General features: G+C 42.0%; 1 protein-coding gene across 2 annotated transcripts in view; it reads right to left on the reverse strand.

The window, feature by feature from the left end:
• The window catches only part of LOC109869673 (low-density lipoprotein receptor-related protein 1), a 148,701-nt gene extending 137,785 nt beyond the window's left edge, over positions 1 to 10,916 (reverse strand). Inside the window, exon 1 of one of the 2 annotated variants that reach the window (XM_031803758.1) lies at positions 10,206 to 10,916. In XM_031803758.1, the coding sequence (XP_031659618.1) occupies positions 10,206 to 10,362 (157 nt within the window). In that variant the 5' untranslated portion in view covers positions 10,363 to 10,916. The remainder of the gene's footprint in view (positions 1 to 10,205) is intronic. The other variant, XM_031803759.1, reaches the window with a different exon arrangement.
• Between the last annotated feature and the right edge of the window lie 1,409 nt (positions 10,917 to 12,325).

Below are 12,325 nucleotides of genomic sequence, written 5' to 3' on the forward strand. Positions count from 1 at the left end.
AACAGCTTACAGAAACAAACATGTAGACTATCCCATCATTGCTAAATATGTTAACTTGAACCTGTTGGTAGTCCACATTGTTCTGTGTAATTGCATGGCTTCAATGTGGAAATATGCATACTGTAGCATTCACCCTGATATAGGGGCTAGGCCTACAGTAAATTGCATTATGGCTGAGCATGGTCATGCTAAATGTTGTCAATGAGCAAGATTAAAATTCATTATTGATAAGGCCTAAAAACACAGCGAATAATTCTAATCAAAACGTGTTTTAAATAGGCTGTCTGAATTCACTTACCGCCACCATAATTGCTTCCTGTGGGCATATAATATTAAAACAACGCCGACTATGAAGGGTTTTACGCATATCCAAAACTTTTCACAACAGCTGGACAAAAGATCCAATATGAAGAGAAAGGGAGAATGTTCACTGACCGTTACACTGCGCCCAAATATGTTTAATATACACATCGAACCCATCTTATAGATCACATTCACACTTCTCCTGAAGTTGCTTTGCATGCGTGCCACGGACATTCTCACGGACATTCTCACCATTAAATCAGGACAGGGAATAATTCGAATAAGTTTGGTTTTAATAAATTGCAACCACAATAAATAGATGTAAAACGTAATGACAAAAATCACCAGCATAAAAAAAAAGACAACGCATTGTGGTTGAACCAGCCTTCGTTATCATAGGCCTATGGTAAGGGTAGTCTACGGAGGGCTTGGGTTTAAAAAAAAATAGGAAAACGGAAAACATAATTGTTACAAGAAAACCTAAATACGAGGTTCACCGGGGTTATCATCTCGCTTCATGATGGGCATGGATACATGTAGCCTCCATCACGGAGGGGGTTTTATGCCCCTCCAAAGCATGCCTAAAATAATGTTGGCCTGCCTACAATACATAGATAAAAAGGGAACTTCAACTCACTGTTTTGCGCCTCTCAAACTTGATATTTGAATAAAGCTTTGGTGATGAAGATTCATTTTCCAAGCCGTCTCACGAACTTTATCGACGGTTTTACTTGATTACTGTACATTGGGCAGGACAAAAATAAAAACAGCCTTTATTGAGAGAAGAGGCCATGCTTGGATTTTTGTCAACTAACGGGGGGAAAAACTAAGTTTCTAAATCCTAAGAAGACAGGCACCATGGGCAGTGTGCGTCACAGCTAAAACCAGTTGTTGGTTGGTCTTAAATATCCCCACCAAGCGCTGCCTGAAATTAGCCCTTTGGGTCATTGTTTTAAATGACACACCTCATATTTCCACCGCAAACATGCTAATGTTAAGACAGGTAAATTGCCAAAAGCCGACAAATAGAGCCCCTTGTGTGAAAAGCATGGAAAAGACATAAGCATTGGATTAAGGGATCTTTAAACCTGGGACTAAGCGAGTGTTTACACCTGCACATTCTAAAGTGGGTTAGCACCGATTTTTCGGGGCTAGCCAATCACAGAGTTATTACACTGTTACCTAATTTGAATATTCTACTCCATAAAACGTGACATTTGGTTTCAGGTAGCTCTGGTTGTGTGAACACAGGCTAAGCTAGCCCAATGTCAGTCATAGCCTTGGGCTAAGAACAGCCCAGGGCTAAGAACAATGCTGTGTGAAAGGGCCTATCGTTTCTATAACCTAAAGAGAAATCCAAGGCATCTTCCTTGTTCTCCCTTCCACATCAACACCCACACGCCCCCCCCCCCCCCCCCCCCCCCCCCCCCCCATTATGTTCAATAAACCAATCTGCTCCTTTCAGGTTCTTATGGGAGCTAAATGCAGAAAACACCAATTACAACACACCCCTGCTATTCACCATCAACAAACACTCTTTCATCTAGCGAGCCTCACGCCTTCGTACAGGGAGAAAACCACACTGAACCATTCATGCTAATCTGTGCATGCGTCTCTAATGGCACCCTATTTCCCTATGGGGCCTGGTCATATATAGGGAGTAGGGTGCCATTTGGGATGCTGCCTGCCTCTAGCCTCCAGTCTGTGCTCGGGCTAAATCTACGATGCTTTACAGGAAGAGGGAGGAAAGAAAAATGGATTTTATACAGTTATTGTCAAGGCTCCCACTATCACCACATTGTTATTTCGGTTTAGGTTAAACCTGCATTGTCTCCCGCTAGGAAGTATTAGTAGACACCCACCACCATAACCCCGCATTTACTACAGTCTATTCAAAGGCTACACTGCTGCCTTGTGAAAACATGGGAGACCTGTTTGCATCTTAATTCCAAAAGACACTGCTCCATTTCCCACCTCCTTTTACATAACTAAGATACATGGCTTTTTCACAAATCTCATTACAGAACAAAAAATAAAATGATAGAATTTGGTGTGTCACCTGAGAGTGCGCTATAGCGGACTACCTAAAAGCTTCAGCTATGTTAGGCCAGGATGTTCTAGAATGTTCCTGGCAGATGTTTCCAGTGGAGGCTCTGAGTGTTCCGACGGTTATGCCACGCCCAGTTATTTTGCAATGCTCGCGCACGCACCGCGACCGATGTGGTCAGCATATTAGGGTTAGAACCAGGCCCCAGGTTCTGGAATTCACCCTCTCTTCCCCTCCAGACCCACAAACACATGTCCAAAAGAAAATGACCCCTGAAGATCATAGGGGGTCATTTACTTAGGACCCTTTGTTGTTATATGTTTTTACTAGACACTAGTATGATCCTGGAGAAAATAGGATGTTAAGTAGAAATGTCCCTTTAAAAGGGTCAGGTAAACAGAGTATCTTCTGGAATTCACACTCCACCTCCTGACCCATCTCCACAGTTCAGCTCAGCCGTACCTTTGTTGTGGTCATGTAAGTCTGCTCAGTATCATAGGGGCATAGAAATGTACTTGGAAGCAAGACGGGTAGATTTGTGGGAGGCTAGATATGTAGGAGGTAACATGTGCACATTATCTCTAATGGTAACATACAGCCGTGGCAGTCGGTGCAGTTTTTGATGAGGGAGGAAGATAAAAAAATATATATATATGAGCATGGCCTTTATTTCTATTAGAGCATGTTGGATGACTGTCATTCATATTCCATTCACCCAGTTCAATGTAATGTTGATAGGTTTAGGCTACATGATACTCAAATTTTCCCTATAACAACCATTAGGTTGCTACAACCTAGCCTATGAATTCTAGTTTACAACGTAGGCGCACGAGGTCGAGAGAAAAATTTGAGGTGACAGACAGTGACACATTCAATACCGCTTTGCACACTCGACTGCATCTAGACGATCTAGGGTATAATCATTAGTCCAACAGTTGTAAAAAAAAGAGTTTCTATTGAACAAATTCAGGTATGTTTATCCCGGTTTCGTTCAGTTTGCTTCCATCAACAGAATCAGCGGAATGAATACACCGCTGATCAAGCATAAACAAAGTTCACTTTCATAGCAGCCACGTCGTATTCCTTCTCACATATGCTCTCCCCTCCTCTCACCTTTTCCCCTCACTTGTGGACTTCAAATGGACAACACATCAGCTGTATGTGACCAAGTCAAACCATATAACCGCTACACAAAGCCTACATCGTTGTCACCATATTAGCTAAAGTAACTTCATAGTCAACATAGCTAATAGAACTAACACATTAGTAAACACTGAATGAAGCAGTAGCATTGCAGTGTATGGTCAAGTAAGCAGTTCCGCACTTACACCGGTGAGCCCCAGTGGCAATACATTTGTTAAACCAAAAGCCTACCTTGACGAGGAAGAGTTCCAGTAGTGTGTTGGATAGCCATAACCAGCTAGCTAACATAGCATCGCTCTGTTTGAGCAGGGTGTTTGAGTAGGCTAAACTAGTTAGTTGCATTTTCTAGCTAAGTGGAACTGAATGTAAAAAATAAAATAAAAATATCTTGCTTCTCCTTCATTTTGGAAGAAATGTATTTGTTCAAACCTGTTCAACTATTGCCTCTTTGAGTCAATTACTCACCACATTTCATACACTGCAGTGCTAGCTGGCTGAAGCTTATGATTTCAGTACTAGATTAATTCTCTGATCTTTTGATTGGGTGGACATGTCAGTTCATGCTGCAAGAGCTCTGATAAGTTGGAGGACATCCTCCGGGAAGTTGTGATAATTCATGTGTAAGTCTATGGAAGGGGGTGAGAACCATGAGCCTCCTAGGTTTTGTATTGACGTCAACGTACCCAGAGGAAAACGGAAGCCAGCTGTCCTCCGCCTACACCATGGTGCTACCCTACAGAGTGCTGCTGAGGCTTCTGTAGACCTTCATTGCTAAACAGTCTGTTTTAATCAATAAATTGGGTGACGTGAATATATTTTGTATAGTTTAATTTACAAAGGAGCCTCCAGAGTATCTCTTACAGTAACATACACTGAGTGTACAAAACACTTCCATGACTGACTAGGTGAATCCAGGTGAAAGCTATGATCCCTTATTGATATCCCTTGTTAAATCCACTTCAAAATCAGTGTAGATGAAGGGAATGAGTCCGTTCAAAGATGGATTTTATTGGGGCCTTGAAACAATTGAGACATGGATTATGTGTGTGCCATTCAGCGGGTGAATGGGCAAGACAAAGGATTTAAGTGCCTTTGAACAGGGTTTGATAGTAGGTGCCAGGCACACCGGTTTGAGTGTGTCAAGAACTGCAATGCTGCTGGGTTTTTCACATTCAACTGTTTCCCTTGTGTATCAAGGATGGTCCACCACCCCAAGGACATCCAGCCAACTTGAGACAACTGTGGGAAGCATTATTGAGTCAACATGGGCCAGCATCCCTGGGGAACGCCTTCGACACCTTGTAGAGTCCATGCCCCGACGAATCGAGGCTGTTCTGAGGGCAAAAGGGGGTATAATTCAATATCAGGAAGGTGTTCTCAATGTTTTGTACACTTAGTCACAAGTCGTTCAACTGTTTTGTACACTTAGTCACAAGTCGTTCATCGAGTGGGGTTAAAATGATCCTGAACCTGTATTTGTAGGAGGCAGAGGCATCATGTGTATCTATTCCTGTAACACGAGTCATTTGAGGGTCAGTTGCTCTGTGTAATTAAATCACTTCTAAGCAGAGTGGTGGTAAAATGATCCAGATCCTTGCTGATGAGAACATTACACTGCACACCATCTTAACCCTTAATTACATTTTAGTTAATGCATTGTAAAGGTATTGCATTTGCTACTTTTACAGCATTCACATGCATGTGATCACCAGGTCACCCCACATTCCTGGTTTGGCATCTTTTAGAGGATCCTGACTCAAAGATCAACAAAGCTGATATACGATCCAGACAGCCGTTTAAAATGTGCAGCTAAGGATAAATAAACTATCGAGCTAGGAAAGGACAGTCCTGGAACAGAACAGAGCAGGGGATGGCTTTGCCCTCTGAACTTGGCCTGTCCAATCCCCTCAACCCCTAAATCATGCTGGGGACAGCCAGCGGAGCCCAGTGGTGATGCTGATGAATCCACATGTTTCAGCTCAAGTGGCTGACCCCTGCCCTCTAGCATAGCAGCATCACTCTCACACACACACACACACACACACACACACACACACACACACACACACACACACACACACACACACATCCCCTCCCTCCTCTTCCCTGGCCTCTAACATAGCAGCATCCAGTCAAACACACACTCACTTATCCCTTCCCTACCCTGGTCTTGCATCTGGACATCTGTGACATGGTTCTTTGTGCTAACAGCACGAGATCAGGTTCCTGTACCTTACGGTCCACTGTTTCTCAACACTGGTCATACTGTACATAGTGTTACCCATTCTGTACTGTACTGCTCTGTCCAATGTTTCCCATCACTGGTGATTGAGTCAGAAAGGTTGGGAAACAAAGGAAACAAAATGTTACTCAGACGTCATGGGGAGGAGGGTCTATACTTCAGCTGGTTTGATTCCTGCTGGTAACGTTTGTTTTGTTTTTATCCTCTGTGTGAGTGAGGAGTCAGCTCCTCCCCCCATAGTCACATCACATACACTGTGGATTAATGGTCTCACTCTGTCCAGATGTTTCCCAGAGCTTGGAGGTGGGAGGCTAAGGCCCGGGAGAGTAGACCTATCTATGCTCGCTCACACGGGGTTCTTTAACAACCTCAAAAAGGGTCCGTATCCCAGGACATGTCAAAAATAAAATAAATAAGGAGCCCCCTTATTGCCCCTTTATTGTTAGATCTGGGCCGAAAAGTTTCTGGAATGTTCATTCTTTAAAAAGGTCCAGTGTAGTCAAAATTCAGTTTTGCCTGTATTTTATATTGTACAACATTGTAACACTGTAGAAGTGTGAAATAATTTGATCAGTTTCATTTCCTTCTATTTGCTGGTTGACAACACTATCTACACAGGACCTTCTAATCAACAGGTTTGCATGGGCGGGAGTTTAATCTTTCCATGGTGACATCTCCATGCAGTAAATTGGTTAATTGACCAATAAAGTGAGTTTGAAACGGCTCTGCAAATAACAGATAGATTTCAGTGTTACCCTACCCACTCAGACCACACAGACAGTCCTAGCAAAACATTTTTTGACCATTTTAATGCTCATTCTTTTTCGTGCATACACATCACCATACACGTGGTCTGCGGTTGTGAAGCCAGTTGGACGTACTGCCTAATTCTCAAAAAATACATTGGAGGCGGTTTATGGTTTATTCTACTGCCAATGTTTGTCTATGGAGATTGCATGGCCGTGTGCTCGATTTTATACACCCGTCAGCAAAGGGTGTGGCTGAAATGGCCAAATCCACTCATTTGAACGGGTGTCCACATACCTTTGACCATGTGGATGTAAAACAAACAAAAAAAGTCTACCTGTTGGTTGCCTGTTGTCACTTCTTACATCATTCCCCCCCCCCCCCCATTAGTGAACTCTCACTCCACATTGATCCACTTTGCCGGTTTGATTGGCAATCAACATGGTACAAATGTGAAGGCTACCGGTTGGCTTCTGGTATTTTTATGGGGCGCATGTCATAAAAACTACATTGAAAAGTTTGTTGTTTTATTAAATGAATCATTTCAAATGTCATGGTGTATCCTTGTACGTAGCAATGTCACATGGATATTTTTATTTACATTTAGAAAAAGCCATTTCAGTGTCAAAAAATAGGCCTATGTTTTACACACACACACACAAAAAAAGGGAATACTCACACACAATACTCGGTGTTCGAATAATAAGATCTGTTCGGATATTCATAACCATGTACATCCCTATTCTAGTCCAGACCCAAAATCAGCGTCCGTGGACATTGAAATCAAGGCCGGTCCATACCACACCAAAAAAAAGATGGCCAGCCCAGACAGGACCAAAAAAAGACATTGGCGTCAGTCCGTGCATAGTGGGTTCATTCCATTTCATTCAAGTTAACCATGCCAGTGACACTACAAATTATGGTCTACTTGACACTTTGTATTGCCAAGACATTGCCAGATGTTACAAATCATTGGCTACAATGTTCTAGCTCTGAAAGTGCATGGCCACAGACAGAATCATTGTTGCAAGGACGCACTGTAGCCAGTCATTATTCTCAAACTAGCGAAGAGTCCAACGCAGCCCTGAGAAGCACATGAGGATTTTAGGATTGCAATACATTGCAACATGATTTAATTCAGTTTTCTATAGGCTACCTGACTGTCATCAATGTTAGTATCTGTTGTGATTCAAGTAGTCCCCCCCCCCAGACATAAAATTCGCTGCATGTCAGGACAAGTCACGACAACAGCCTACCTAGGTATAAAGATCACAACTGAAAAACCAAACACTTTTACTGCTTGCAGCTCAAAACAAACATGAAAACGTATATATCAACACAGTGATTCTGTTTGAACTATACCTTCTAAGGTGTAGCCTGGTCACTGCTAAAATCCTTAGTTTACAGCAGCCTGGTCTCAGAGTAGACGTAACGTAGTAAATGTAAATCTGGGACACTAAAATGTGTATGATGTTACGTTTGGTACGGTTACATAAGATAGAATTTAAGCCTTTGACACATACCAACACACAGGTGTGTTCATTTTACAGTGGTCCCTGCAGCTCTACGCTCAAACCGGTGTGATTAGAACGCTTATTTAGAACGTCCAGTTTCGATTGATGCAACAGTCAGCGTTTGAGCTGGCCACACTTTTTTTCACAGAAACATTTTGCACAAACACAGATCTTACAATGTTACGTCCTGAATGTGACCAGTTTATTTTTTTAGATGCAATGTTCAGACATTCACAGAAGTAGCGACAGCATAGCACAATCATCCAAATCCGAAAAATGTGGGCTACATTAGTGCACGCGCTAACTGAAGAAATATTGACATAACACAAGTGGTCATATTTAGCCAACTCTAGCTTTTTCGTGTCAACCAAAGATAAGGAGACAAGATGAGTTTGGTCTGTTTGTAGTAAGCATGTTAAAGGGATTGTGTCACCTACCATCGTTCCCTTCCGGAAATCTACAAGAAAGATGAGTGAACCATCCGTTCACCTCATTTTGTCATAAGAACAGAAAATAAAGGCACTTACTTTGATAGGAATGCACACATGTTCAAAGAAAGTTATTGTTTGTAGGCGAAACAACAATGAAAGCAATGCGAGTGCCAGACAGAACATGTGCCAGGTGGAAAGGTTTCTACAAGACTGTGCCAATGTCTGCATACTTGATCTAGGGAAGTGCTTGGGCTCTCGTTGAAGAGAGAAGTTTGTCCAACTCAGTAAAGCCTCAAATATAAATTGTCTGCTACAGTGAAATGGGCTACTTCTATGTAAATTAATGAGGAGGCGGAACAGGCCTCAAATAAAACTTGGGTTAACTGTCCTGTTGCACAACAATTACATTGGAACAGTTGAGTGCACAGGCTCAATTATTTTTATTTTTTTTAAATCACGCTGGGGCAACGTTAGAGCTATTTGGAACTCAATTGTGAAAAGATATTTAGGCAAAAACTAAAGGAAGTTGGTTGGTTGGGGTGGATCGTGGGTGTATAACGGTCGTGTGTTCAAATCTCATCACGGACAACTTTTCAACTACTTACTACTTTTTAGCTACTCTGCAACTACTTAGCTAACCCTTCCCCTAATGTTAACCTAACTCCTAACCTTAACCTAGCTAACTTTAACTAGCTAATGTTAGATTTATCCACCTAGGTAACATTAATCACAACAAATTGGAATTCGTAACATAAGTTTTGAGAATTTGTAACATATTGTAGGTTTTACAAATTTGTAACAATGCATGAATTGCACATTCATAACATACCATACAAATTGCGTAACATCACACCGAAATGGATGATCCACAAATGAATACATATCTTAATAAATGTGTATATCGGATTTATGTAGAGAATAATACGAAATGCTCTGAGAGCAGGTTGCAGCCAGACCAACAGCCATCGATTCTGAACCATAAAGGATTCACACAAAGAAGGCTACCGTTTAGAACCTGCAAATGATACAAATGTTGGAGGATTCCACAGCGGAGAAATCGGTGAAAAGCAGAGGCATGTTGATCCGGTCCGTATAGCCTACTTATCGAATCAAGGTAGTGTGCTGCTGTTGCGGTCTAGCCTACCTAGAACTGGGGGAAAGCAGGCCTTTCACTGATGTGCTGAGATACCATAGCCTTGTTCTACCTGCTGAATGACCTTACAACATTGAACGACCACCTTCTTCATGAGCATGACAACAACAGAACATGAACAAAGGGCATATTAATTCTGAAACATTTGTGGGGCTACATCTGGGAATGGGAGTAAAACAGAGTAGCGGGCAGCACAACACTGAAGTCAATGTAGCCATGCACCGCTTTGAATCCCCGCTGATTAAAGCCAAAAAAATGAAGCCATATGAAACTCAACATCTGTGGACGAGCAGTTGTCTTTGTCATGTCAACAACACCCTAAAAGAAGCATGTATGCTAGGCTACAGCAGGTGGTTATGAAATGAGCAATTGCCAAAAGGTGGGTAAGCTAGATCGCCTTTAGGCTGTCACACAAACATGGCACCTCCTAGGTTGATTAGCTTAGCTAGAAGGAAAAGCCCATGGCTCATATCGATCACATCGAGTCTGAAGCCTATTGGTGTTATGAAGGCAAATAGGCTAGCCTACCGTGTGGTGAATAGGCCTACACTGTATAGGCCCTATGTTGCTAAGTGGACATGCAGTTTCACAAAGCCAAAGGCTAGAACACTAGAATGTCACTTACCATCAATAGCTCCTGTAGGAGACAGGATCTCCAAACCGAGTAGAAATCCCACGAAGAACAACCTCATTGCTAACACATTTGCATCACTTCTGTAGAAAATAATGGATAGAAAGGTCGATGGAATTCTAAAATCAAAGAATCTATTCAAACACCTCATCCGAACCCCGGAACGGTCCGGTGCGATTGTCCGTTCTCTTTACGCCCTGCAACCACGTACTACGAATAGCAAAGGTAGCTTCACAGTCAGCGGTATGGATAAAACTGCAGAAACAGGGGGGGGAGGCTTGTTACAGCCTAGTTGAAGCTAAGGGTTGTGCTCATGCACAGTCATGTATATTTCTTATATATACATATCAGCATGCATAATCCATATAAAGCCACAAACTATTTTTCTAATTAAAATCTATTGTGAACACAATGTGGCTTCAACATTCCTTTAGAAAACGTCCAACTAGTTCTCAAGGTCCTCAGATCTCCGTCACTGCAGCATTGTTGAAAATATCCCATGCCATGAACCAAAAACTAAAAGCGCCTTTTTATTTGGGAGCTCCACTGCCTGTGTTGCTGGTGGTTACAACACGTTGACTGGATGGTGACTCTGAAGCACCAACACACACAGCCCTCTCGAACCAGATGACATCACCAATTAAATTAATTTGGAAATCGCGAAAAGTACGAAGCAAGCTCCCTCTGAACAAAGGTTTTCTCCCGAATTTCAACGCTTTTCAAAGCATGAAGCTGGCGACCCTACACCAGCCATGTTGGCGCATGAATAGTTGTGCTCTGCGGTTTTCATTTGATACACATAAAATAATAATAGGCATCAACTTGCAAACAAGTGGACACTCTCAAATGTATCTATTACTTTAGTAACAGGTCAGAAATATTTTAACACATATACAATTTAAGACAACGTGTGAAGTAACTAAGTAGAAATACTTTGAAGTACTAGGCTACTTAAGTAGTTTTGGGGGGTATTTGTACTTTACTATTTATATTTTTCGCAACTTTTACTCTATATTCCTAAATAAAATATACGAAACAAAAATGTAAAAGCAGGTACAGTTCTTATAAGTAAATCAGTCAATTGAAATAAAGCCATTAGGCCCTAATCTATGGATTTCACATGACTGGGCAGGGGCACAGCCGTGGGTGGGCCTGGGGAGCCAGACCCAGCCAATCAGAATGAGTTTTTCCCCATAAAAGGGCTTTATTACAGACAGAAGTAGGCATTGGCTTCGGCAACAGGTCTGGTGGACATTTCTGCAATCATCATGCCGATTGCACGCTCCCTCAAATTTGAGACATCTGTTGCATTGTGTTGTGTGACGAAACTGCACATTTTAGTGTCCTTTTATTGTCCCCAGCACAAGGTGCACCTGTGTAATGATCATGCTTTTTAATCAGCTTCTAGATATACCACACCTGACAGGTGGATGGATTATCTTGGCAAAGGTGAAATGCTGACTAACAGGGATGTAAAACAAATTTGTGCGACAGTAGGGATGACATGTTATATTGATAGGTGTGTGTATTAGACCATATTGCTGTCCTGCCTGAGCATTCGAAATGTAACGAGTACTTTTGGGTGTCAGGGAAAATGTATGGAGTAAAAGTACATACACTGAACAAAAATATAAGCGCAACATGTAAAGTGTTGGTCCCATGTTTCAAGAGCTGAAATAAAAGATCCCAGAAATGTTCTGCTGCTGGTCTTCCATTTTACCTTGAGTCCTTTTCTTTTCCCACCACTGACACACAGCTGCTCTAAAGGTTATGTTATACACAATCTCTGATAATTGTGCATGGTAGAACTCTCCAGAATCGTAACCTTAGGCTACTATGTTACCATACTGAAAGATGAGATGCATCCCGGGCCAAGGGTTGGCGAGTGGAAGGATGTTCTATTTTCTAAACAGTTCGTTGAATTTTCTATTCTATGACATCCAACTCAAGAGAACATTTCTGACTCGGACCCACTCCAAGTGCATTTCTCAGGAGAGAACCCCCTCTGGTGGTAGATGAAGGACATAGCAGATCATTTAGAGTGAGCACCATCTGTTCATCTCAATAGTGTAACGTGCTGAACAATAACTTTAATACCCAAACATTTGCACTGA

Source organism: Oncorhynchus kisutch, linkage group LG24, assembly GCF_002021735.2.
Source record: "Oncorhynchus kisutch isolate 150728-3 linkage group LG24, Okis_V2, whole genome shotgun sequence".
In the NCBI taxonomy this organism is placed as follows: domain Eukaryota; kingdom Metazoa; phylum Chordata; class Actinopteri; order Salmoniformes; family Salmonidae; genus Oncorhynchus; species Oncorhynchus kisutch.